General features: G+C 50.0%; 1 protein-coding gene across 2 annotated transcripts; it reads left to right on the forward strand.

Annotated features, from left to right (window-relative positions):
- Positions 1 to 28: 28 nt before the first annotated feature.
- Positions 29 to 25075, forward strand: AXIN2 (axin 2). 2 transcript variants are annotated; one of them, XM_079323475.1, is made up of 11 exons: positions 29 to 259; positions 1229 to 2159; positions 8667 to 8807; positions 13790 to 13892; positions 15729 to 15869; positions 15968 to 16455; positions 16546 to 16728; positions 17013 to 17228; positions 17718 to 17813; positions 19105 to 19272; positions 23311 to 25075. In XM_079323475.1, exons 2-11 carry the CDS (start codon positions 1336 to 1338, stop codon positions 23435 to 23437), a joined length of 2487 nt encoding a protein of 828 aa, XP_079179601.1. In that variant the 5' UTR covers positions 29 to 259; positions 1229 to 1335; the 3' UTR covers positions 23438 to 25075. The 2 variants fall into 2 exon arrangements, with proteins under 2 accessions (XP_079179601.1, XP_079179602.1); XM_079323476.1 differs by having other exon boundaries at positions 16549 to 16728.
- Positions 25076 to 27112: the final 2037 nt, after the last annotated feature.

Raw genomic sequence — 27112 nt, forward strand, 5'->3', positions numbered from 1 at the left:
AAAATAAATAAAATAAATAACCAGGGGAGGGAGGCGCGGATCGCAGTGGGCTCCTTCCCTCGCAACCCCCCCTCCCGTCCCTTTACCCCCCTCTTTCCCCGATGCTCTCCGATGCGGTTGCACCGCCGGGGAGGAGAGGAGGAGGAGGAGGAAGGCGAGGAGGAGGAGGAGGAGGAAGGCCGGCGGGGGGAGCGGGTGCAGGCTGCGCGCTGCCGGCGGCGGGGAGCGGCGGGGCCGCGCAGCGAGCTGCGGCTCGGCGGTGAGTGGCAACTTCGGGGGCGGCGGCCGCCGCTGCTTCTGCTTGAGACACGGGTTTTTCCTCCTCGTTTCAGTTGTTTCCTTTAATATTTTTATTTTTTTATTCAGTATCTTTCCGGTGCGCTGCCGCCCTCCGCGGGCGCGGAGCCGCCGCGCTGCCCGTGCCCGCCGGGGCTCGGCTCTTCGCTCGCCGGGCTCGGAGGCTCCAAGTCGCTCCGGACTTTTTTTCCCCCTTTTCCTCCCCCTCCGATCTCCCTCCTCCTAGCCCGTCGCCATTTCTGGAGCAGGTTTTTATTATTATTATTATTATTATTGTTAATTTTTCACGCGGGGCTGGGGGCTGCTCCCCCCCGACCCCCACCTTGCCATTTACTGCCCCTTTTCCCGAGCAGGGGTTGCTGTCCCCGGCTCCGGGGGGATGCGGGGGGCCCGGGATGCCCAGGTACGGCCGCCTCGCCTTCACCCACCCCCGGGGGTGGTTTTTTGGGAGGGGGGGGTCCCTGCTCCGGCCTGATTCCCGCAGAGAAGCGCCCCGCAGTGCTGCTGGCGGAGGGGGGGACACACGGGACACACGCGGGTCGGGCGGAGCGGGGCTGGGTGAGGGGCAAATGGAAACCAGATGCCGGGGCAGGGACGCCCCGAGCTGCCGCGGGCTGCGGGGGGGCCGCGCTGACACCCCCGCGCCGGCCCCGGCCCCGCTAAAAGTGCGCCGGGAGTTCAGCGGAGCGGATCTGATAGTCGCGATCGGGCTGGCGATAGAGCCGCGCTCCCTCTGCCCTGCCTCCCTCTCTCTCTCTCTCTCTCCTTTTCTTTCTTCCTTTTTTTTTTTTTTTTTTTTTTTTTGACTGCGAGGAGTTGAAAAGCCTGTTTACTTTTTGCCTTTGATGTTGGGAGGATCTGGTTTTGATTAGATCAATACTCCTTTTTTCTTTCCCCCCCCCCCCTTTTTTTTTTTTTTTTCCCTTTGCAGAGAGGAGGCTCCGAGGATCCCCTGCTGACTCCAGGCAGAGGCAGGCAGAGGCACAAGGCAGCTCCTGAAGCCAGTGGGAGCCCCTCTCCCCAGCGAGCTCCGGAGCCATGAGCAGCGCCGTGCTCCTCGCCCACCTCCCAGACACCAGCAGCAGCTTCAGGGAAGACGCCCCCCGACCCCCTGTCCCGGGGGAGGAAGGAGAAGCACCATGCCCGCAGCTCGCCAGCTCGTTTCTCCCCAAAAGCCAAAGCTTCAAGGCCATGCCGGTGCCTCCTGCCCCGCGGAGGAATGAGAACGGACTCGGGGAGCCGGAGGGCAGCGCGTCCCCAGACTCCCCTCTGGCCAGATGGACCAAATCCTTGCATTCCCTCTTGGGAGATCAAGATGGTGCCTATCTTTTTCGGACCTTTCTGGAAAGGGAAAAATGTGTGGATACCTTAGACTTCTGGTTTGCCTGCAATGGCTTCAGGCAGATGGACCTTAAGGATACCAAAACTTTACGAGTAGCCAAAGCTATTTACAAAAGGTACATCGAGAACAACAGCATCGTCTCCAAGCAGCTCAAACCTGCTACCAAGACCTACATAAGGGACAGCATCAAGAAGCAGCAGATAGATTCCATCATGTTTGATCAGGCACAGACTGAGATTCAGACTGTGATGGAGGAAAATGCTTACCAGATGTTTTTAACTTCTGATATATACCTCGAATATGTACGGAGTGGAGGAGAGAATCCCGCTTACATGAACAGCAATGGACTGGGGAGCTTAAAAGTTGTCTGTGGCTATCTCCCGACCTTGAATGAAGAAGAGGAATGGAGCTGTGCAGACTTTAAAAATAAAATCTTGCCTTCGGTAGTTGGACTATCCAGCAAGACTTTGAGGGTTACAGCGAATGTCAGAGCCACGGAAACGATGGAGAATGGATACAGGTAAGGGAACCCCTGGAAATTGTGCTTTGTTTTAACTTTAAGGACTTTGAGAGTGTTTTTCAGAAGGTTGTTGGGGAGGGAATCGAGGGGAGGCAGGGCTTCCTGAAGGGCTGGAGCACAGCTGCTTCCCCACACCTCCAAACATTGGAATTTGTGGGGTGTTGTCTGAGTGTGGGGTTTTTCCCCCCTCTACAGAGGAAAACAAGATCCTGTGCTCTGCAGCCCTATTGGCTCTTTCAGTTCTTTTATAGATCAAAAACTTCATAGCAACTATGTCCTCCGGACATACGTTAATTATTGGTTCAACTTTCAAACCTATTAAGAGCAGTAGTGGAGTGGATCACAGAGACACATGAATAATGTAACCTACCAGTTCCCCAACTCCACCATCAACCGGTGTTTAACGATGTTGGTTATGTGGGAAGCAATTGTGCGGTCGTGGAAGAGGAAATGTGTGCACCGACTGCATCAAACTCTGCAACTTGGGCAGAATCTGCTTTTTTATTTTGGCTCTGTGTGTTTGTGTGTGTGATGTGCAGCTTCTCCATCGCGTGGGGTGCTGGTGTCATGTCAGAGCCATCTAGGGTGGCTTCGAGCCAGTGCATGCAGGAGGATACCTGAAACTTGAGTGTTTAAGGTGGTAGAGGCATTCCAGGTGTGGAGTAAGAGATCTTTGGTTGGCTGTGAGCTCAGGGTTTAACTCGTTAAGAGGTGGTTGTCCCCACAGGGATGTGGGGATGTTGTGCAGTGGCAGGGTGTCCCTTGTGCCCTGGTCCTGGGGTGCATCTGCATTGCCAGACCCTTGTCTTTTGTTGGAAATGTTGATGGCACAGCAGTGTGAGGGTGAGGAAAGTAAGAGCCGTCTCAAGTGCAAGGGGGGATGGGAAGGAGAGACTCTGATGAGCAAATGATGAGTTGTATAATCCTCTGAAAATGTATTCTTTCCTCTCCCCACCCTTGCCATAAATGTGGATTGTTGAATCAGGGCTGAGAGGAGAGGGCTCTGCTGCAGATGTGCGCTCTCCTCCGCCGGCCCGGCAGCCTGGGGGTTGGTATGGTGAGTGTTTGACATCTCGTTTACAGGAATTTTGAGAGTGTGTCTGTGATTCATGGACATCAAAGGGCATCAGGCTTCTCCCGGGGAGGCTTTGCTGGAGCGCTGCTCTACTGCCCCCGGAGAGATTCCAGCTGTGCCGGGCTGGCTGGTGCCGTGGGGTGCTGGGGGATCCCCCCTGCCCCGGAGGGTGCTGCAGGGCCCCTGCTGCTCTGGCTGTGCCAGATCTGTCCTGCAGGGTGGGATGGAGGTGCTGGGCGTGGGGCAGAAGGGATGCTCTCCATCCCAGCCTGGGAACAGAAGGGATGCTCTCCAACAGAAGGGATGCTCCCCATCCTGGTGTGGGGACAGGAGGGATGCTCTCCATCCTGGTGTGGAGATAGGAGGGATGCTCTCCAACAGAAGGGATGCTCCCCATCCTGGTGTGGGGACAGGAGGGATGCTCTCCATCCTGGTGTGGAGATAGGAGGGTTGCTCTCCAACAGGAGGGATGCTCCCCCTCTCAGTGTGGGGACAGGAGGGATGCTCCCCATCCTGGTGTGGGGACAGAAGGGATGCTCTCTATCCTGGACCCCTCCTGCCTGGGGGGCAGTGCTGGCAGCTGCTCTGTGCAGAGCTTGGGCTTTGGGATCCTCATCTCGTGCCTCAGCGTTCCTGCCTGAGCATCTGCTGCTCTCCAGAACTTGGTTTGAACTGCTGCCCTTCGCTGGCTTTCCAGGAGGGGGATGTTTGATGCTTTTATCTCTGAGCCTTTGTTGGGATTCAGAGCTGGAAGGGCTTGGCTGTATGTTCTACCAGAGCTGCAGGCCCTGCTAAACCCACATGTGCCTTGTCCAGGAGAGCTCTTGCAGTGCTGTAGCTGCTTGCCTGATTAGTGCTGGGCTTTTTTCCCTTCTCTTTTTTTCCCTCCCCTCCTTTCTTTTCTTTTTTTGTCCAGGGATTAATGCAGCTTGCTCCTCACATGTCAGATCTACCCTCCTAGGACATTAGGTAGTGCGTTTTGCTTTGATCACCTTCTGTTGAATTTCCAGGAGCTTTTGCTCTCCATGGGGCCAAGGGATCTCAATGCAGAGAGAGGGGAGGTCAAGCTGAGATGCTGCTCAGTTCCTCCCGTTTGTGCAGCCACTTGTGTGTGCATGTGCTCCAGGCTGATGAGCATATGGATGGGTTATCTCTCATCACTCAGCATTCAGGATTGCAGCTAGGATTGGAGCTGAAGCCTGCACAAAGTCTTTCCTGGTGCGTGGCCAAACCACACCTCCCTCATGTGTGTGTTGGAATTAAGGAATTTCGGCTCGGTGTGCTCTGGTTTTGAAGGGCTGTGCAGGCTCTGCTGAGTTTCAATGTGATTATCCCAGCCAAAGCTGTGAGCCTGGGCTGAGCCCACCTGGCAGTGGGAGCAGAGAGATCACAGGGCAGCCTGGTCCTTGCAGGGGAGACCCCCTGGGAATGCCAGGGCACAGAGTCACAGCCTGGTGCTTGCAGGGGAGACCCCCTGGGAATGCCAGGGCACAGAGTCACAGCCTGGTCCTTGCAGGGGAGACCCCCTGGGAATGCCAGGGCACAGAGTCACAGCCTGGTCCTTGCAGGGGAGACCCCCTGGGAATGCCAGGGCACAGAATCACAGCCTGGTGCTTGCAGGCGAGACCCCCTGGGAATGCCAAGGCACAGAGTCACAGCCTGGTGCTTGCAGGGGAGACCCCCTGGGAATGCCAGGGCACAGAATCACAGCCTGGTGCTTGCAGGGGAGACCCCCTGGGAATGCCAGGGCACAGAGTCACAGCCTGGTCCTTGCAGGGGACACCCCCTGGGAATGCCAGGGCACAGAGTCACAGCCTGGTCCTTGCAGGGGAGACCCCCTGGGAATGCCAGGGCACAGAGTCACAGCCTGGTCCTTGCAGGGGAGACCCCCTGGGAATGCCAGGGCACAGAGTCACAGCCTGGTCCTTGCAGGGGACACCCCCTGGGAATGCCAGGGCATGGAGTCATGGCCAAGCCCATGGTGAATGGGGACTGCAGCAGCCAGGCAAGCTGAAAGGCTTTGGCCCCAGTGCTGGTGATGGACAGGAACAGGAGAAGTCAAGGGAAAACACAGAGTTTGCACCTGGCTGGGGAGCAGGCGCTTGCAAACTGCTGGCTGTGTATTTGGAGCCCTAACACAGGGAATATTTTAAAAGCAGGACCTCCCTCTTGTCCTCCCAGGCGACTCCCCTCCCCTCTGGGCTGTGGTGTGGTTAAAAGTGGCCTCCCCATGCTGCTGTGCTGGACCTGGCCCCATGCTCCAGGAATTCCAGCTATTATTTATACACACTTCTAAATTTACCACGCACGACTTTGTGTACACAGAGAGCTGCTCTGCCTTTGCTGTGCCGCGGGGGTGCCCTGGCTCTGCCCAGCCCAATCTGCACTCATCTGCCTCCCATTAGGCTCCAACAGCAGTGGGACTGGCCTGGCTGGGGCTTGCAGATGCCCTTCTGCTGGCTCCCAGAGCTTCCTGGCCTTTGAAAGGACCCGCTGGTGCAGCTCCTTGTGTGTGAAGTTATTGGAAGCAAGTTTGGCTTCAATTATCAAAGTAAATGATGCCATTGTAAAGCTATGCTCCAAGCAGTGTTCTACAGTTAGAGCATGGAAGCTGTGAGTAACATAGCTGTGTTAAAATACACTTTTTTTTAAATTCAGGTTTGTGCATGTGTGGGTTTTTTGCCTTTTAAAAAAAGTGTTTTTCAACCCGTGGTTGCCCAGTGATGTTTGTCCCAAGAAAATACTTAATGAGATTCAGTGCTGCCTCCAACTGCTCCTTGTACAGTTTTTCTCTCTCTGTGTAAGTCTGTGGTTTGATCTGCCCAAGTGCTTTTATTTCTAAAAGCAATTTGACAATAAAAAAAACACCCCACACACACTGAAACTGCACCCTCATAAGAGGGGATATGACCAGGAACCCCCCTGAAATTTTCATGGCATTATAATACCTCTGATATGACCATTGCCTAACATAGCAGAGAGAGAGTTACATGCTGTGTGTCATCACATCAAGATAAGAATAGGCTGAGAAAGATCAGACATTCTCCTTGAAGCTCCAGAGCAACTGCTACCTGACAGCTGAAAACACTTTGCATATTGAGTTTAGAGCTGGGCTGTGTTTGTGTGTGCAGCATCTGTGGCAGAGACCACCGCTTTCCCTGGAATTCAAAACCCTTGCAGGCAACTTGATGCATCTGGGTGCAATTACTGGAGTAAGGTGGTCAAATTAAAAAGGGGGAAAAAAAATCCAAAAACATTAAAAGTAGCAAAACAGCCCCCACTGGTTTTCTGAAAGGATGGGGAGATTTCTGTGGGGCGGTGTTGGATGTGGAGCAGGGATGAACACTTTAAAAACGTGTCAGCTTTAGGGGTTATTATTATTATTTTTGTCCACGGGGTGCTGGTAGGTGAATGATGCTGGGAAGATGAGTTAGTTCCGGCCACTTTCTCTAATTATATGTTTGGACACACCTCCTCTGCCTGTGCCATACCCACACAGGACCTGCTGCCTCCTCCCCCAGCTCAGCCTCTGCAGGGATCCTGCTGTGAGAACAGCATGGCAAACCCTCCCCTGCGTGTGACAGGGGTGACAGACACCTCCCAGCAAGGTGCTGGTCCTGTGCTGGGGGGCATCTGCACCCCTGAGCATCACAGAGCATCCTGAGCCTTGTGCTCCTCAGGTGCACTCTCAGCAGCTGAGGTGGTTTCACATCAAGAGCTGCAGCCCTCACATGTTGACCCAAAAAGCCACCAGGGCCTAGGAGGGTCTCTGGGGCTGCACACCCCCTGATCCAGAGCAGAAGACTCCATGGTTTTTAGAGGGACTTTCCTGTAGTAGCAACAGGATAACTTTGCTTTCACCCACATGTGGAATTAATTTGTCTTTGAAGATTTAACTTCTTTCCTGTGGCATTCCTTACTATCTCTTTTTTTTTTTTTTTTTTTTCCTGCTTCTTCTTCTTCTTCCCAGATATATATTTTTTAACATCTTGATCTCCCCATCAGAAATGCCTTGGCCTCCTTGGAAAGGAATGCAGCCCCGGCTGGGCTGAATACCTGCCTGCAGCCAGCCCCACGCTGCTCATACCAGAGAGGCCCATCTTCCCCAACAGCCTTCCCCCTCTTTTTTCAGTTTTTTTTTTTCCTTCTTATTTTTTAAAAGCTTCAGCCTTGCTCCTGCTTTTGGTGCTGGGGGAGGAGAGGTGGGGTGATGGGGCACAGGGATGAGGATGGAGATTGGGAACAGGGCAGTGGGAGGATGTTGCTGTCACTTAAACCCACTTGGTCCCTCCAGCCCCAGGGGGGCAGGGAGATGGAAAGCCCATTTAAGAAAACCTGCTGAGCCTGCTGGCACATTCCTTAGGCCCCCAAGTCCTGGGTAAGTGGCCCTAATTATTAAAATCAGCAGTCCTTATCAGATGACAAGGCCTTTTGCTTTGATATACAAAGGCAGCAGCTTAACAACCCCATCTTGCCCTGGAAGAGGAACAAAATGTGCACCTTAACATGGGCTTCCAAACCTCCCTGCATAATCCCCTTATCACCTGCCAGGATGTGTGTATTGGTCCTGGCTGGGAGGTTGGGGTGGTGGAGGCAGGGGATGCCCAGGGCCCCCCCTGCAGTGACCCCACAGCCCCTGTCACTGCCCAGTTCTTCACAGAGCTGCTCCTGGGAGCTCAGCTCAGACATCCAGGCTGGGCTTTAGCTTTGCTTTTCAGGGTCAGGCCAGAGATGTTTGGGTCAGTAACTCATGTGCCTCTACTGGCCTCTCCTCACATTCTCTATCCATCCTCCTCTTCCTCACCCAACTCTGTGCAAAATAAACACAAGCAGGAGATTCTCCTAAAAGCTGGGTCTTTTTATTGTGTGTTTTGTAGTGCCAGGAAGGTGGCATCCATCTTTGGGAGCCTGGAACAGCAGCTCTCAGCCCTGCCCTGAGCCTCTGACACGTGGGGCTGCTGCCCCTGTCACTGCAGGCAGTTCTCCTGGTTCAGGCAACAGAAATACCAATAATTTGTGTTTCCAAAGGGATCCTAACCCTTGTGTTCAGAGCAGAGCTAAGCATTGTTGATTGGTTCCTTGTGATTTTCAGTGGGACTCGAGCTGTGAACTTCTTGGACTTTTCCCTACTGATGCCAAAACTCCTGCTGGCCTCAGCAGTGCAGTACCAAGCCTTAAGGACTGAGTTTTTCAGGGTATCAAAGGATGCAGATGGGATTTCCTGTGATTTTCTAGAGCACTTTGGAAGATGCTAAAAGTCTTTAGAGCTGTGCTGTGGGTGTGTGTGGAGTGTCCTGGTTTGGGCAGCGTGCTGGCTGAGGTCTGGAGATGGTTGGCTGGTTCTGAAGAGGTTAAGCAGGTGCTGAGTGTGCTTCCCATAAGGTGCTGCCGTGAAAGCCAAGACTGTGGTAACTGGTTTGCTGTTGTGGCAGGTCCTTCAAGAGGCATGACCCAGTGAACCCCTACCACGTGAGCTCGGGCTACGTGTTCGCGCCGGCCACCAGCGCCAACGACAGCGAGATCTCCAGCGATGCCCTGACCGACGACTCCATGTCCATGACAGACAGCAGCGTGTGAGTACCTGCTCTGCACACATTCTGGCAGTCAGCTGGGGGCATCCCAAAGGGGGGCTGTGCCCCAGGCTGGCCATGGCAGCCTCTCTCTCTCTCTGCAGGGTGATAGTGAATCCTTCTCTTGCCGTTTTGCAGCTGCTGCTGAGCAAACGTGTTCTGCCCTGGCTCGTGGTGCTGCCTGACTAACCCAAGGAGTGAATGAGTCTCCCTGAGCCTTTGTCTTAAGGCCAGGCTTCCTTAACTAGTTATCAGTCATCAAAGAGGAGATTACTTCCTGTAGGAAGTGCTTTCTGTAATTAACATTCGTCATTAATGTCAGAATGTGCATTAATAGGGCCGGTGACCCGAAGGGGCAAATAGCTGCTCATCTAGTGTGGCTGGGGCAGTCTTCAAAGAACATTGTGGATGGAGCTGCATGGATCAGGTGTGGGAGTTTCAGGAGCATGCAGGCATGAGAGGTGATGCTGTGGCTGAGCCCAGGAATTGCAGGATATGTGTTTTCCTGGCTGCTGGTAGCAAGGGTTGACTGTCAGTTTGCTTGCCCCAGCAGGACAGAAATGGTGCTTTTGTTTCTGTAGAGGGGACAGTGAGGCTCACTTAGTGCTCCTGAGGACCATTTTCTTCAGCTGAGCAGAAGGCAGATGTTGTTTGTGTTTCATGATCTTCACTTAAGTGCTCTAGAAGAGCCCACCTGTAAGCAGAGTGCTGCATTGCTGCTCTTGCATTGTGAAACTTCTCCAGTGTCTGTCAGACATGTCCAGTGGTCCCTGTGTGCTCCTCAGAGAGATTTTCATGCTGGGTTTTTGAAGCCAACGTGCATGAGGATGCACAACAGAAAACAGGATTTACCAAAAATCCTCCACACATAAACAAAAAGCCCTTTTTTATTTTTATTTTTTAACGCACATGTGTGTTTTGAACTGATATTACGGGAAAAAATAGTTTGTTGTCCCAGCAGATTGCCTTATTGAACAATATTGGCATTAAATAAAAGAGCTGAATCATAGTGTGACTTCTTTATTTCTTCTTACTGGCTCTGGTTGTATGTGATCATGTGTCAACAGAGCATTCATTGGGTTAGTCATTTCTGGACCAGTGTAGGGTCACTTGGGATTCACAGGGCTAGGATTATACCCTCTCTTCACAGCAATGCCAATTGTAGGCCTTATACAGATGAGAGCACTGAGTGAGAAATAAAGTGCATGGTGGATGAAAGGCTTAACTGAATCGCTTTCAGCCCATTGTTAGTCCAGGGGAGCTTAGCGGGGATGAGAGGGCAGCAGCCCGCTTTGAAATTTGCTTGAACAAGTGAATAGGAGCTCCCCATAAAGCAGAGCCTGAAAGGAGCTGCCTGTTTTTTCCTGCTGTAACAATGGGCTGTGCAGGCTGTGAGAGTTTGGGGAAGCTTGGCTGATTAAACTGCCCACAGCTCCAGGCTGGGGGAGGCCCCGGGGTGGCACAGGGAGGTTTCCTGTGCTGGGTTTTGGGTGCTGATTTTGGGCCACCACTGCTCCAGCCTTGGGCTCTGGTGCTCTTGGGAGTGGGAGAGGTGAACTGGCAGCTCTGGAGGCTGGGCTGGAAGTTGAGGCTGATGTAAAACTTCCTTTGCAGAGGAGGAGGGTTGCTGCCAGCATCTCAGTAGAGCAGCTGGGATTTGCTGCTGGCACTGGTGCTGCTGGAAGCTGGAGCTGTTGGGGGCACAAACCCACCCAGGTGCTCTCAGCCTGTCAGGTTTTATCCCCTGGAATGGGGGACCTTGCTCTGTTCCAGCAGCACGAATGCAAATTAGTTCTTTTGGCTCATATTGGTATCAAGTGAAGAGGAAAAACTTGTTCTGGAAAAGTCTGTCAGACATAGCAGTGAAGTGAGTTTGGAGCTTTTTTTATTTTTTTAAATAAACCTAAGTCTGAACTGCACTGGGATTAGAAGAAATCTCCAAATAATGCATAATCTGCCTTTTTTATTTTATTCCAGAAGCCAGGGATCAGTCTGTCCCTATATATTTTGCAACAGCCACAAAGCATCATGCAAATTTCTATTTCCATTTCTTGATTGGTGGGGGGGGCGGGAAGGAAAGGGGATTTTTTTTTTTTTTTTTTATTTGCTTATATCTTATTTATGGATTTACTTTGGACACAGGGGAATGCTGCTGAGCAAACTTCAAATATTACCTTATCTTACAAACCAGGCTTTTGATGTTGGCAAGATCAGAGGCTTGTTTCAGAGCCGTTGCCAAATGAAGATGGGAGTGAATGCATATGCGCATGAGTCTGATATTTCAAAGCAGCAGTAAAACTACATTCAGGTTAGGTCAGGCACATCTGAGTCAAAAGGCTAAGATAATTGGCTCAGCTTAAATGGCAGCTGACTGGGTAGAAGACTTCAAACTAGTGTTTCCCCCAGAAACAGATTGGCTTAGCCCCAGCCTGGTTAGCTGAAATGTTTATAATTAAACTCTACTATTTAGTGCCTCAACTCTGTAGCTCTTCAGCCCAGCAGATTTTAGTAGCCAAGAATGTGAGAGCAAGTGTTGGCTCTTGGAGCAGGGGAGAGGTGGCACCTGGAGAGCTGGGGTTACCCCTTGGCCTGCCCCAAAACCTCAGGCCAAGTTCAGCCCCTTCATTTCAAGGGTGCTTTCCCCTGCTTGGGGGATCTGCTGCAGCATCAGGGTTCCCCCTGCCCCCCAGATCTCCAGCTGGTGGCTCCAGCTCCATCCAATCCTTCCTACAGTCAGGGGTCACTCATTGGTCACCTCTTCAAACCCTGGCCTTGTCCATTTTCCCATTTTCTAGGAAAGGGTTTAGACAGCACACAGCAAAGTGGTTTCTGAAGTCCCTTCCCATTCCCCAGGCTGACTTTCCCAAGCTGCTCCACTGCCTTCCCATCCCAGTGAAATATCTCTGGGTTTTTAAATTTATTTTGTTTTTTTAATTCTGCGCGTTGTTACAAGTTGCAGAACTCTTCTGCCAAGGCAGGGCTGTGGAAGCAGGGAGCTGGGGGTTTGATGTGGGGCTCTCTGCTGTAACCAGAGGAATTCTAGGGGGAAGGAACAGTTCTTGTATCAACCTGAACAAGGGCAAATCTTAAAAAAAGTGAGGATCCCACGCTGTTGGGTCAGCATTGCTTTTCCTCCTCCTCTTCCTTTACAAGTAGGTCCCCACTCCTGCTCCATGCACTGTTCTTTGGGCAGAGAGGGAGCTGGGAGCTTGGGGATGCCCCATACCTGGTGCTTGCAGGGCTGCAGGGAGGTGGGGAGGGCAGCAGGGCCCCTGGTTGTGTCTTTGGTGGACACTCAGCCCTTCAGCTGCTTCCTTGCTTCTCCCCACCTGGGCTTCATGGACAGAGGACACCTCCTTTCCCACTGACTGTGTGACTGGGATTCATCCCATGGGTTCATATGCTCATGCTGGCATTTTTACTTACTTTGAAATGTTTTACTGGGCATTCCCTGTGCTGGAAGTGCTCCCTAAGAGACCCTTGTCTTGGGAAGGCCCAGTTAGCAAACACATCTCTGAAGGTACAGGTGGTTCTGTCTTCACCTTAGTTTTGCTTTTCCCCCAAAATCAGAAATGTCATGTGCCCCAAGCTCTGTTGTCCCTTGGGTTTGTGGAGCAGAAATGCTCCATGGAGCAATGGAGGGGTGCTTGGTGGCCACCAGTGGCTGTGTTCTGTGCTGGGCTGCTCTTCCAGAAAGCTCCTGGAGTCTGTGATGTGCACTGGGGACATGGGGACAATCAGCTCCATTCATTTCCCCTGTCACATGTGCTCAAACAGTGTGTCTAGAGGAGGTGCTCATCTTGTGGCATCAAGGGCCTCCCAGCACACTCATTTTCCTTATAAAGATTTTCCCAAGTTTATGATGATGGGAATGTTCTGTTCATTCACTCCAGGCTTTGCAGCTTAATCTTGCTCATTAATGGCAGCTGAAGGCTTTGGCCCAGATCTCCACAAAGCTGTGCCATTGCCAGCTGTGAGGGGTGGCATCTGATCATCCCCCTCCAGGGGAGGGACATGTGGTGTCTGGGAAGGTGTTGTGGTGTGTGCCCACCCTCCCTGTGGCCACGGGAGGGGACACACGGGGACACTGTGCCACGCTGGCTCCTCTGGCAGCAGCGTGGGGCCAGAGCTGTCTGCTCCTCCTTGGGCTGGAGCTATTTTTTCCTCTCAGGAGATGAGTCAGGTGTGGGGGCAGGTGGATGAAAGGGATGACACTGAAGATCAAGGTTCTTCAGGCAGTCTGAGGGAAGTGGTGGAATTAGACATTCAGGATCTCCAGGCATGCTCTTCCGCTGTCTGTGGAAAGCCCTTTCATCCTCACTGGGCTGATTTTTTGTGTGGCTGGGTGAAGATGCCCTGTGATGGCTGCAGTGGGATGTGCAGGGGTTGTTCTCACTGGAGATCCTCGAGCTCCTGGCCAGGTCTCTCCTCTCTTCACTGTGGGCAGCATTGTCCTGTCCAGAGGATGGGCCATGACCATGTCCACTCCTCGAGGTGTCCTGCACTGGCCAGCCTCAGGGCAGGGGAACATCCTGGATGTTTCCCATCCTAGAGATGGCCATCCATCCTCAGCCTCTTCCTTGTTTCCACTGTGCCAGCAGTTCATGGGGTGTTCCAGAGCTTGAGGAGTGTTGTGGTCCTAGGGAGCATAATTGAATGGGGGAAAACTTAAAATTAAAGGTCAGAAGCAGAAACCTGTTGTTGGAAGGGCCTTGGAAATGAAGTTGATGGGATCTTTGGACTTCTGCCCATGTGGAGTTGCCTTCAGCTTTTGCTTAATTGCTGCACATCCATGTGCATCCTCTGGTGACCCAGGCACTGCCCACACCAGTGAATATCTGAGGCTCTGGGTGACATGCAGAGGGCTCAGCCCCTCTGGGCACGAGGGCATGGGGCTGCCTGGGAGGTTCCAGAGGGGATGGAGATGTGTGTGGGAGCTTGGGCACAGCCCCAGCTGATGATGGTGGCCTCTCTTCCCTGTGCAGAGATGGGATCCCCCCGTACAGGATGGGGAGCAGGAAGCAGCTGCAGCGGGAGATGCACCGCAGCGTCAAGGCCAACGGGCAGGTTTCTCTACCTCATTTTCCGGTGAGTCCAGGGGCAGCTGCAGCTCTGGGTGGGCCATGGGACAGCCTGGGGCTGGGGACAGGCACACATGAGGGAAGGGAGCAGGGGAGGAGAGCATTTTCCTGCCAGGGTGATGCCAGAGGAGAGGTGCACACAGCTCTCAGCATCATTCCAAAACCCTGCTTGTGCACAGTCACATCTTGGTGCTTCCTGAAACCAGCTGCTAATTAGGAGTTTCCAGGGGCACTGAATTTGCCCTGTTGGTTAAATCCCAAGTGGAGATGTTCCAGTTGGGAACCTTGGCTCTGTGGTGCCAAGCAAGGCTTGGCCTCGTGCTCCTGGCTGTGAGAGCTGGGTGGATGTGAGCTGGGGTGAGCAGGTTCTCCCAAAACACAGAATTGGCAGCATATCCATGCCTGGCTTTGAGGGGAACCTGATGTGTGGTGCTGCCCTGCTCTTCAAATTAACTCTCTGACTTGCTAATTCAGTTGACTTGCAGCCTCTCGATTCCTGCAGTGAATAAACTGTTTACACAGACAAGTGTAAACTTATCTTGTCTTGAGATTAATATGCTAAAATTCCTCTTTCTGCTGTCTTAAGCAGCAAGAAGTCATAGATGATATTTCTGGTGGAAGGTGGGGGGGTGGTTTATGTGGTTTTTCTTTTGGGTATTTTTTTTTTCCCCTTCCTTCCTAAAGAAAGTTCTATAGCCTGAGCTTGTAAATTAGATTATTTTGTCCCAGGGCGTGCAAATCGACTTTCTCTGTAAGGCAGTGCTTTGATCAGGGACTGAATAGAGCCAGCTTGTGTAAGAGTGACAATTTCCAGCAGAGTGGCCTTTTTCTACCCTCACATCATTTCTGGAGCTAAGTGGTTGCCGGAGAGAGGCCCCACCTCATCTGGTGGGTAGTATGTGAAAGAGTTGGCAGTTCAGCTTTCTGCTTTCGGGGAGGGACAACAGAGGGAGAGTGGGGGCGAGGAGTGGGGTGTGTGGGGATGGCAGCAGGGAGGGCAGAGTCAAGTGGGTGGTTTCTTTTTCCTCCTTTTTTTTTTTTTTTTTTTTTTCCTTTCCTCCCCTTTTCCTGCCATGTTTGCTTCTTTTGGCAGAAATTCGCATTTTGCCTTTTTATATTCTGCACTTGATTTGGAGATGTTCCCTTTTTCCCTTGATAGATCTGCTTGAGGCAGCCAAGCTCAGCAGTGTAGCACCGCTAGCCTGCAGCAGCTTTCTTCATTTTCTGTACAAAGAGATGGGGGGGGGGGGAAGAGATCTAGGACACTGTTGAGACAACACTACCTCAAAGGTGCCCAGTGTGTAGCCAGGAAATAAATTACCAGCACTTCTCTGATCTGCAACCGTTTGACTTCTTTTTTTTTTTTTTTTTTTCTTTTTTTTTCCCTCCTTTCCCTTTTTCTCCCCCATCTTATTTTTTTTAATTTCCAACTCCTTTCTGTTTATACTCACTTTATTCCTTTAGTTAAAGTCTCTCTCCCTCCCACCTCAGAGGTTTTTTCTTTTTTTTTTTTTTTTTTTTGATGTTTGACAACAGTCTTTGAAGATTTTCTACTTCAGAGTAGCTACTGATGGGCTGGTTGTACTACAGAGAGAACAAGCGGGGTTCCTCAGAGTGCGACCAACTGCTCCTGCCGAAGGCAAACGCTGGTGGGGAGGATGTCACTCCATGAGGCCACAGCACTAGCTCATAAAAATCCAGAGCAGCCCATGCCTAGTTGCGGTCGTCCTTTCATCCAAACACGGAGACACAACAAGCGTGGCGGGGCCGGCGATGCCGCGGCGGCCAAGCGCCCGCGCCCCGCTAAACGCGTCCTTGTGCCTTCTGTCCCCGCTCCCTGCAGAGGACGCACCGGCTGCCCAAGGAGATGACCCCGGTGGAGCCCGCCGCCTTCGCCGCCGAGCTCATCTCCCGGCTGGAGAAGCTGAAGCAGGAGCAGGAGACCATGGACTGTCTGGAGGAGAGGCTGCAGCAGATCAAGGAGGTAGGATTAGCGCTGCCAGCCCCGCGTGCCAGGCGGGAGGGAGGGAGGGGGACGCGCGCCGGCCCCGCCGCTCACCCCTGGCCTCCCCTGTGCGGCAGGACGAGGAGAAGGAGGGCGCCGAGCCGGCGGCCGGCGCGCAGAGCGTGCGGGACGCGGCCGGCCCGCAGCACGCGCTGGCGCTGCTGCCCTCGGGCAGCTGCGAGGAGGACCCGCAGGCCATCCTGGACGAGCACCTGTCCCGCGTGCTCAAGACGCCCGGCTGCCAGTCGCCCGGCCTGGGCCGGCACAGCCCCCGCGCCCGCTCGCCCGACCGCCCGCCCGCGGGCAAGCTGCCGCCCGGCGCCGCCTCGCTGGCCGCCTGCGCCCTGCTGGGCAAGGGCTTCCTCGCCAAGCAGACCACCAAGCACGTGCACCACCACTACATCCACCACCACGCCGTGCCCAAGAGCAAGGAGCAGATCGAGGCCGAGGCGGCGCAGCGGGCGCAGTGCTGCTGCCCGGCGGGGGGTGACTACTACTGCTACCCCAAGTGCAAGGGCCACCCCAAAAACACTGACCCGCCTCTCTCTGCGCTGGAGCCCTTCGGGTGAGTCGCCGGCATCTCCGTCGCACCCGCCCCGAACCGTCCCCGCGGGGACGGGGCTGACGGCGGGCTCGTGTCCCTTTTTGCCTCCAGCAGGACGGGGACACTGCTGAAGAGGCCGGGCCGAGGAGGGGACAGCGTGGCCCCGGTGGCCGGGGACGGGGCCCTGCCCGGCCCCGCCGGGCTGCAGCTCCCGGGGGGCGAAGCGGATCGGGCGCAGAACGTCTGGCAGTGGATGCTGGAGAGCGAGAGACAAAATAAGCACAAGACCCATAGGTAAATACGCAGCCGTCTGCAGCGATATCGCTGCCGGTAAATATTTATATATTACACGGGCTGTCTATTTTTACAATCGCTAAAAACAAATGAGACTCTTTGCTCCTCCGGTTTAATATAAAAGCCGTTCCGCAGAACCAGCAAAACCACAAAAATGTCATGTTTTTGGCAATAAACCTCCTTTCATGTTATGACAGACTTTTGAGAGGGAGCGAGCAGAATAGGAGCTGCTATTAAAGTCATATTTTCCAGCTTTTCTAACCCGACTTCTTCCCTTCCCCAAGCGCACAAAGCACAAAGAAGGCCCACGGCTCCGAGTGCGCCAAGGGGGCCCCCGGGCGCCACCACCCCTGGGGGACAGGCCACCCCCGCGGGGCACAGCCCGCCCACCCCTTCGTGCAGGACCCCGCCATGCCCCCGCTGACGCCCCCCAACACCCTGGCCCAGCTGGAGGAGGCGTGCCGCCGCCTGGCCGAGGTCTCCAAGCCGCAGAAGCCACGGTAAAACCCACGGTGCTGATCCTGCTGCGGGGACAGACGGGGCTGGGGGGGGTGTGGGTGTGTCCTGTCCAGCTGTGGGGACAGCTGTGGGGACAGGTGACAGGGGACAGGAGGATCAGCCACCCTGTTCCAGCCCCGCCCTGCACAAATAGTTGGAATCCGAGGCTGTTGCTTCCCCTCTTTTGATGGCTGCAATTTGCCCGTTTTTCCTCTGGGACAGGCTCCAGCTACATGCCAAGTGGGGAATTGGACTGGTTATCGTTCATTTGGGTAGGGAAGGATAAATTAGCCCACAGCATTTTTAATTCTTCCTTTGATTGTTTACAACATGTGAGGCTTGATACAAAGAGCGAACTTAACGACCCACAGGAGACTTCAATTAAGAAGATTGTATTTCAACAATTTTTTTTTCCTTAAAGTTGTTTTTTCTCTTTTTTTTTTTTTTCCCTCCTCCTTCTTCCCCACTTGCTTCACCCCTCCCCACTTCAGATGTTCAACCTCAAATCAGCAGAGGGACAGAAACCACTCCGCTGCCATTCAGGGGGGAAGCTCCCCTTTCTGCAATGCAAGTCTAATGACAGAAGAGTGAGTATTGCACGTGCAGAAAAGCATTGGGAAATGAATACATCTCATAATTATATTTTCATTAGATGGATTGTGCTTTGAAAGGAGAGGAAATTCTTATATCTGAAATTTCGCCTTTCAAACGTTCTTCTTAAAGAAAGAACAAAACATTTTCAAATCTTGTCTCTGGCTCTTTTTAACTTGCATTCCTGTAAAGTGGACAAAGATTGGATTAGTCTAATTACAGGATGGTTCTTTTAACAAGAAATCTGCTACAGAGAGGTCTAAAATGGCCTAAATAATTAAAGTTTTCTTTCTTACCCTCTTCATCTTAAGCAATGAGTAATGTTTGAAGTCCAGACTGAGCCACCTGACTAGAGCCTTTCATTTTTAATTGGTTGACCTTAAGTCCACCAGCTGTCTTTGCTAGCAGCTTTTTTTCTGAAACCACTCTACAAAGACTTAGAACAAATTAGGAAGACTAAATTACTGCGGACTAACACTTTGTGACCTTTTGACATGCTAAGTGTACATTGCCTCAGAAGCAGTTGTAGATTTGGCTGCATGGTATTCACTAGAGTGTTGCCATTTTGCTGGGTAATATTGTTTTAATTATTCTTTAAGAAGAGTTGCTTGGGTGCAAATGGCAGAATCCAGTTAATTTTATCCTCACTGGGAAAAATAAGATTACCTGAGGTGAAGCATCTGGCAGGGGGTTTGCTTTAGGGGGCCTGGTGGTTGCAGGTGGGTTTGGGCATGGGGAGGAAGTTTGGGACATGTTTTGTGTGAGGATAGGTGAAAAAAAATCCTGGGGTGCAGTCCTGGGGCTCGTGGGGAGGGTGAGCACAAACTCCATCCCTCACTCCCCCTCTGCTGTGCCATGATCCCAAGGGGGAATGGCTTCCAGCTGAAGGAGGCTGGATTTAGCTTGGATATTGAGCAGGAATTGTTCCCTGTGAGAGTGGGGAGCCCTGACACAGGTTCCCAGAGCAGCTGTGGCTCCCCTGGATCCCTGGCAGTGCCCAGAGCCAGGCTGGACAGGGCTGGGAGCAGCAGTGGAAGGTGTCCCTGCCATGGCAGGGCTGGAACTGGATGATCTTTAAGGTCCCTCCCAACCCAACCCATTCAGTGATTCCCACTGTGGAAATCCAGCACAGGGCTGTGCAAACACATCCCAACAAATTCCCAGGCAGTGCAGGAATATCTGATACTCAAGTCACACTCAGGGTATTTCTGACAGCTTGGAGTGAGGTGAAACAGCCTGGCTTCAAATGGAAAATAGAGGGTTTTGTGTGTGTTTTCTGTTTTGCAGTCACAAAGAGCCAAAGAAACTGCCAGTTGTTCACACCTCTCAGTCTGGTGAGCTGGTTGTCACCTATTTTTTTTGTGGAGAAGAAATTCCCTACAGGAGGATGTTAAAGGCCCAGAGCCTGACACTTGGGCACTTTAAAGAACAGCTGAGCAAAAAGGGAAATTACAGGTAAGAATGTGTGATTTGTTTGCTCTTTAGTGGGTTACAACAAGTCAAAAGAATTAGCAGATATTTTGCAGGGCTGCTGCAGTGACACTTTGGATTTTCAGAGGCTGTGGATCTTAGTCTTTTCCCACTCAAAGAAGGAGTAGGTGGAGATGGAGAGAGGTGCCTGGGCTGCAGGGCCACCTCCTCCCTTCCTCCCCAACCTTTTCCCACTTGCATTAGACCCTGTGCTCCAGCCCTTCTCCAAAAAGCTTCAATACCAGGGTGCTGTCCTCCTGCTTTGCCCACTGTTTAATTATTTCAGTTTTGATTATTTTTTGCAATGGTGTGTCCATAAATGGGGTCAGTGATGGGCTGGGATGATGCTGCTGAGGTACATGGAGATGGAGCTCACTCCCTTTTCTCTTTATTAGAGGGGGAAAAAACCTCTGCCCTGCAGGTAGAGCTCCACCAGCAATACCCAGATCCTCCTCAGAAACACCAACAAACCCTGCTGGTCTGGTTTCTAGCTCCCATCTCCCAGTTTAACCAGTTTGCTTCCTCTGCTCAGTTTGCTGCCTCTGCTCAGCTATGGGAATAGCTTCACATTGGCTCTTTTTGGCTGCCCTTTCCCAGTGGATTTGGGCACTCTTGGGATGCTCTGTTGGCCACTTCTCCTGCAGGGTGAGCAGGAGAGGGACATTCTAGCTATTTTTTTTTTAAATTTGAACTGAATTTGATGGTGCTTCAGAGAGCTGGGTGTCTTGCCCTGTAACTGGCAGCCTCTGATTTAACCAGTGAACATTTTGGTTTGGCACAAGGAATTCCCAGCTTGCTGCCCCATCCCTGGCCTCTCTCTAGGTGAGGAAAGTTCATCTGTACAGGCCAGGGGTTGGTGACCCTGGGCACTGTCAGGCTGGGGGATGCCAAGCTGGGATCTCTCCATGGCTCTATGTGGTGATTGGTATAAATTTCCTGAAATAAGTAGGGCTGCTGAAATACTCCTTTTCCTCTCCAAACCATCTTTGCAGCCCACCCAGCTGCCATTGGATGGCACCAACCTGCAAGTGCTCCCAACCTGGACTCTCTATAGGATAATCCCTGGGCTTCTGGCACCCTTGTGCCATTCTCCAGCTGCTAAATCTTGTTCCACTGTGCTCCTCCTCATCTGCAGATCAATTTCCTTGGCCTCACCACTGTTCTGCCACTGCCCAGTGGCTGAGTAGTCCCAACCCTCAAAAAAACCCAACATTTTTTAATATTTGTTGGTTTTCTGTGACATTTTCCATGTGATGCCCAAGTGCAGGACTAGCCTCCTAAAACCTCTGTGGCCCAAAAGCCCCTCCAGGTGCAATTATTTTTGCCTTGTCGGACTGTAATTACTTTAGAAAATGTTTTTAAGTGAGTGACAAGGATGAAACAACATTTTGCTTAGATCTCACCCCTTTACACCTGGGTAAAGACAATACAGAAATTTATAAAAGGAACTTGGGTACGTGCCCAGTATTTTATCTTGCACAGACACAAGGTGAAACTAATTACACAAATGTGTGTACCTCCAGGGAATCATTTTGATCTAAGCTTTGACTTTTGGCTGGACTTTGAGTGAAACTGTGGGTGACCTTCAGGGGAGAGGTCCACAGTGCCCGGAGTAGCGTGTGTGTTACGGGCAGGCACTAACTAGGCTGCTTTGGTCACATCTGGCATTGATTTCTTTTTAAGGCACATTTAATAAGCATGTCTTTGAAGCCCTTGCCTTTCATTTAATGCACAAAGACATGCAGAAATGCTCCACTCTCCAAATTCTTTATTGATTGGATCAGTTTGTGAGGCGGGTACCTCGATGCCAGAGCCCCGCCGGGGAAGCGCTGCCTCGGCTTTCCAACCCCCACCTTCCAAAAAAATTTTTAAAAAAATTAAAAAAAAAAAAGGAATTAAGCAGTGATTTAATACTGATGGCGTTAACAAAAAACAAACATACAGGCACAGCAGAAAGTGGGTGGTGTCGGGTAATCTGGGGATGGCAGTGGTTCAAAACAGAGCTGCAAGGCTGGGCCCGCGTGCCTCGATTGGTGCCAGATGTCCCAAAAAATAAAATTAAAAAAAAAAAAGGAGCAAAGCTTGCCACATAAAATATGTTTCAATGGAAAGCCCATTGCTGAGCAAATAAGAGCAGAGTGTCTTGTTTGAAGATGTTGTGGGGGTGGGGTTTTTTTTTTTTCCTTTTTGCTTTGCCTCCTCCTTTTCTTATTTTTCCCCGTTTCTCTGCGAAATAAGGTTGTAATTATGTAAAAGGTCATAGCGTGTTTTCTCAAATAAAAATTTTGTAAACACAGTCAGACTTTGGGCTTGGGGAGGAAGTTCTTGGGAAGAGTGGCTGTTATCTGGATAGAGGAGAGGGAAGGGAAAGTTCTTTGTAATTCATTCAAACTTTCCTTGGGTTTTTTGGGTTTGTTTCAAGGCTCCTGTCCTGGGGAATCATGACCTTGACCTGCAGCATGGAAGGTGGTGGGAGTTGGGCCATTGACTTCCATGAGTGCAGGCTCTGAAGGACTCAAATAATGTGTTTTTTCCTTGCTGAGCCATTAAAGATGCAACACATGTCAATTCTGCTTGGAATGACTTCACAAAAATGCATCCTAACCTTACCTGGACTAACTGGAGATGGTTTCATCTCTTGGACTGAAAAGAGGGATCTTTTATCCCCCTATCAAAATAATACTAAAGTCCCTGAAAATAAAAAGATTTTGCAGGGCAGTATGACTATTTAAAAAAATGTATCATGAAACAAGCCACTAAATAAAAATGTCAAATTCCAAGGCCCTGCTGTGGCTCTAACAGTTTTAGTAGTAAAAGTGAGCTTCATTTGATCTCCTCTGCCATCCTAAAGAAAATCATAATTACAACCCCTTTTCTCCTTGACAAACATCTGCCGAGTTGTCTGGAAACTACGGGGGAGGGCTTAATTTATTTTATACATATATATATATATATATATATATACTTTTTTTTTTCAAATAGATTTTTTTTTTCTCTATGTAATCCATCTGCTGGAATATTTCCCACCCCTGGCAATCAGATGGCAAAGGGAAGGCAGGCATCTCCAAGGAGGGCAGACGGACAGACTCCCTAAATGCTACCCCTCTGAATGGAAGCCCTTCATTTGTGCATATGCAATTAAGCAGCCTTAGAAGGAAGAAAGCTCCAAACGGGATAAAAGGAACCTTTAATCAAGAAGCTGAACGGTCTAATTCAGGATAATAGAGGGGTCCTTACTGTTTGACACAGGAGGGGTGGGGGTGCTTTTTGTCTCTGGAGCTTTGGCTTCATGATCTAACGACCCGGAGCAAAAGAGCAGGAATGCAGGACACTGCTACTTGACCTGCCCGTGTCACAGCCCAGGGGCTGGGCCAGCCTCTCAGAATGCTCCTGAGCCTGGGGAAGCAAGGCAGGAGTTTGTGTCCCTTAGCTTGGAGCAGGGAATGGGCTTGTTCCAAGCCTGGGATGTTTTTTTCCAGCGGGAACACCGCAGAGTTTCAGCTCCTGCCTTGCAGGAAGCTGGGATGGTTTGCTTTTCATCCATCCTTTTAATAACAGTTGCTAATTTTAATGTTGGGATTCAGCTTTGAAACGAGAAAACACATGAAAGAAAGAAGGTGGGGAGAGAGGGGAACCTTAAGAATGCTTGGCTTTGAAATCTTATTTATTTATTTTTAAATGAGATATTTGACCAGAAATCACCACGCTTTCTAATTTTCTCCATGGCTGGGGATACCCACTGCCAGTGTGTGTGATGTGCTCACTGGAGAAGCTGTTGTCACCCCTGAGGAGCATTCACAGCCCTGCTCTTTCCATCCCACCCCATCCCTGCAGCTCTGGGGATGTTTTCAGGTCACCAAACCTGAGCACCCTCAAGGTGTTCCTGGAGGAGCATCCTCAGGAGGGAGAAATGGGAAACATCGTGGTTATGAAAGAACCAGCAAAGCATCCTTTGCCTCTTTTCACCTTTTGATTTTATTTATTTATTTATTTATTTATTTTCCCCAACTCTCTTTGCCACAGATACTACTTCAAAAAAGCCAGCGACGAGTTCGACTGCGGCGCGGTGTTTGAGGAGGTTTGGGAAGATGAAACCATCCTGCCCATGTACGAGGGAAGGATCCTGGGGAAGGTGGAGAGGATTGATTGATGATGCCACCTGTGTTTCTCAAGAAAACTTCACCTAGGAAAGTCTTTGGACACACAGCAGTAGTGGTGACAAGGAAAAAGGAGAAAAAAAAAAATAAAAAGCGCTCTGAAGGAAAAGTTTTGAACCAATGAAGAAAAAAAAAAAAAGTGAAGTCTATGAAGACTTTGCTGAATTAGCCTTAGAGGAAAAAAAATGGCATTTATTATTCATAAGTTGGGTACTGAGATGATAAAACCCTGGACTATTTATTAGAAATATGACCACTGTTGGCTATTGGAGATGCAGACCGTGTTTGAGAGACTTCCATACATAATATATGATTTCCTGGGGATCTGAAATCTATGGACTAAGAGAAACTGTGTATAGCTTACCTTAACAGTAATCCTTATTGATATTTATTGAACAGTCTGTTTTCCCTTAAGTCCAGTTTTTGGATATGCTGCTTTAACAATGGAGAAGAGAGGGGCTGGGAAGTGGGGTGAGGGGAGGAAGGATTATTTTATTTTTTTACGTTTTTCCCACTATCTAAAATTTAGGAGTTTGGCAGTGAGTGCATTCATGATAATTTTTTTTGTGAAGTGGGAGGAGGGAAGGAGTGAGGTAGTGCCCAGTATTTCTCCGAGTGAAGATAAAACTTTCCTAAAGAAATAATATTATTAATAATAATAATAATAATAATAAAAGCCGAAATAAAAATCCGTTCATCTAGAGACCGGTGCATTTTAATCTATGCTGCTCTAATTTGAAATAAAGGTCTTAAGCATTAACTATATTAGATGCAATATAACAACAGCAACAACAGGTGATTTTGTCCATGGATTTCGGCGGGGTGAGGTTTTTTCCTTGCTGCTCCCAGTGCTGCCCAAGATAGAGCAAAACCCCAAGCCTGGGACAGTGCAGAAGGAGCCATCCCATTCCCATGTCCACATTTAGCACCCCACAAGGTTAAAAGCCTGTGTGGATTCCACAGAGCTAAAGGTTTTTAGCTGTTCAATGTTAGCACTGTTTGTGTAACTTGGGGCGTGTTCAGCTCGGTGGGGAGTGTCTGAGTCCTTGTGTGCTGGGGTTTGGTTGGGGGTTATTTTTTTTGTTGGTTGGGTTTTTCTCTGCCTCACCTTGAGCACCCACAGGCTGTGGGAGATGTGAAGGTGAAGGAGCTCAGTGGGGTGGGGTTTTTTGGGGGCAGAACAACCCTTTCCCAAGAGAGACCTTGCATTTCAACAGTTGGGTTTTGTGTTGATTAAGTTAATCTGTGCGTTCTGTTTTGCCATTGCTACTTTGTGTAAGTCTGTATATATTGTAGAAAATGTATGGTGGAAATATTAATACACTATCTCTAGTGTTTTTGAAATTGAATCAGTACAGTACCTGTGCCTGCATGGTGTTACAGACCATGCTTCGCCCTATATTCAGGGTTCAAGCTTTCCCTTGCTTGTTTAAGGGGTTTATGTATAAATATATTTTATGCCTTTTATTACAAGTCCTGTACTCATGACTTTTGCCATGGCATTTTGTTCTACTTATACTGTAAATTATGCATTATAAAGAGTTTCATTTAAAAAAAAAAATTACTTGGTACAATAATTATTGTAATTAAGAGATGTAGCCTTTATTAAAATTTTATATTTTTCAAATTAATATTGTCTTGACTTTTTTTTCACCTTTAATGCTTTAAAAGGGTTATTTTTTCCTCATCTGTGGTGGTAGCTGGAAAGAGCTGGTGAGATTCCCTGCCTTGACAGGGGCTGTTATTGCTGGGAAGGAGGCAAGGCAAAGGCTGGAGCTGCTCTTCAGTGTGATAATTAAATAATTGACATTCCTTCAGGTAACTCACCTGCAGATTTAACCTGGTCTTGCTTCCAGAGTGCCCTGCTGAGCTCAGCCAGGTGTGCCACCCACAGGCAGGTGGGGGTCCCCAGGCTGGAGCTCCTCTCTTGGCACTCCTGGAGGGTTTGGTGTTGGGTTTTGGGGATGGGCACAGCCTTCCCCAGGTGGGATGGGGCTGGGACTGCTCCCCTGTATCCCAGGGGAGTAAACTCAGCTTTGTGGGGTTCAGGGCAATCCCCAACAAACACTGGCCAGGGTGAACTGAGCCAGGTTTGCTGGCTGAGCAGGACGAGCACAGGGAGCTCCTCCTTCCCTCTCACCCACATTTATGGTACAAACCCTATTTTATAGCTGAAGGATCCTGATCTGCTCCTCAGGGATGCTGCCCATAGCAGGGATGGATTTGTCTCCCAGCTGTCACCCAGACCTTCCTGGCTCCAGTGAGAAATTCTGGGCAGGTGATTGTGGAGCTGCTTTTGGTGTGTCCTGTTGGTAACCAGAGCCAGCCCTTTGCTTCTGCCTCACCAATGGCACTGGCTAGGGCTGCCTTTTTTCCTCTTCCTCCCCTCTCTCCACCCTATTTTTTTTTTTTTTTCCTAGGAGGTTTTAAATTATCTGGGTTATTTTGTGTGTTTGAGAAGACTTCATTTAAAACATCAGTAAAACTTGTATCAAAGGGCTCAACTTCACACTGAGTACACAGAGCTGGGGACTGAATCCTGCAGTTCAAGGGAGCTGCAGGCAGTTTTACACATTTAAATGGATGGTGCCTTGTTTTAAAAAAACCATCTGAAGTTCATGGGGTTCATCTTAATTGATAAGCTGGACATAACGGATGGGTGTAGGGAGACTTCAACAACATAAGGGAAGAAAGATTTTTTTTTTCCCCCTCTCTCTTTTTTTAGTCTACCATCAAAGGTTGGGAACTTAGCACTACATCGTAGTATTATTTTTCTTCTGCTATTAAAATGAATCACACTGTGCCTAATTCTTCTTGGGAAGATGAATGTGTTTGAGGCAGCTTGAAGCCATTCAGTGCCTCACAAGCCTTTGCATCTTTCTATCAATGTTCCAAAATACTCACCTCTGTTTTTTTGGATGTCTGTAGAAACAATATATAAAATGGCTTCAAATACATGGCAGGCTGTTTAGTGGAGATGAAAGGGTATTTGAATAGTCTTTTTAAAATGAATGAAAAGTGAATACTCTCTTCTGTTTCAATTATAAGTGGGACATGGAGCTCGTTAGACACCACCTTAATATGTGACACTCAGAAAAATGTTCACCTACCTTCAGCAGTTCAGAAACATTTTGTTTTTCAGCTTGTCTTGGGATACAGATCGTGATTACAGGTCTGGCATGTTCCCTGCTAAATGGAGAGGCAGCGTGGGAAAGTTCTGCTCTTACAGCTTGAAAGTAACATCCAACCAAATTGTTTTTTACACAGTACAGAAAATTGAGAGGGAGTAAGAATCTTATTTTGATCCAAGTGGGTTTTTTTTTTTTTTTAAAGTTTAGCTGAAGTTTTTCAGGTTTAACAAAAACCATGTAAATTCATGCAGAAAAAAAGGTGCCCACAGAGCTGCTTGTGGTGTCTAAATATCCTGTGTTAGATCTTTTCAGAGCAGGGACCCAAAATATCCTGTCATGGGTCCTTTTCCAGAGAAAGGATGTAAAATATCCCTGTTTGGGTCTTTTTCCAGAGGAGGGATCTGAAATACCCTGGCATGGATCCTTTCCCAGGGGATGGATCCAAAATGTCCTGGTTTGGATCCTTCCAGAGGAAAGAAACTGAATGTCCCAGTTTGGGTCTTTTTCCAGAGGAGAGACCCCAAATGTCCCAAATTT

Source organism: Erithacus rubecula (genome assembly GCF_903797595.1).
Source record: "Erithacus rubecula genome assembly, chromosome: 20".
NCBI classification, from domain to species: Eukaryota; Metazoa; Chordata; class Aves; order Passeriformes; family Muscicapidae; genus Erithacus; species Erithacus rubecula.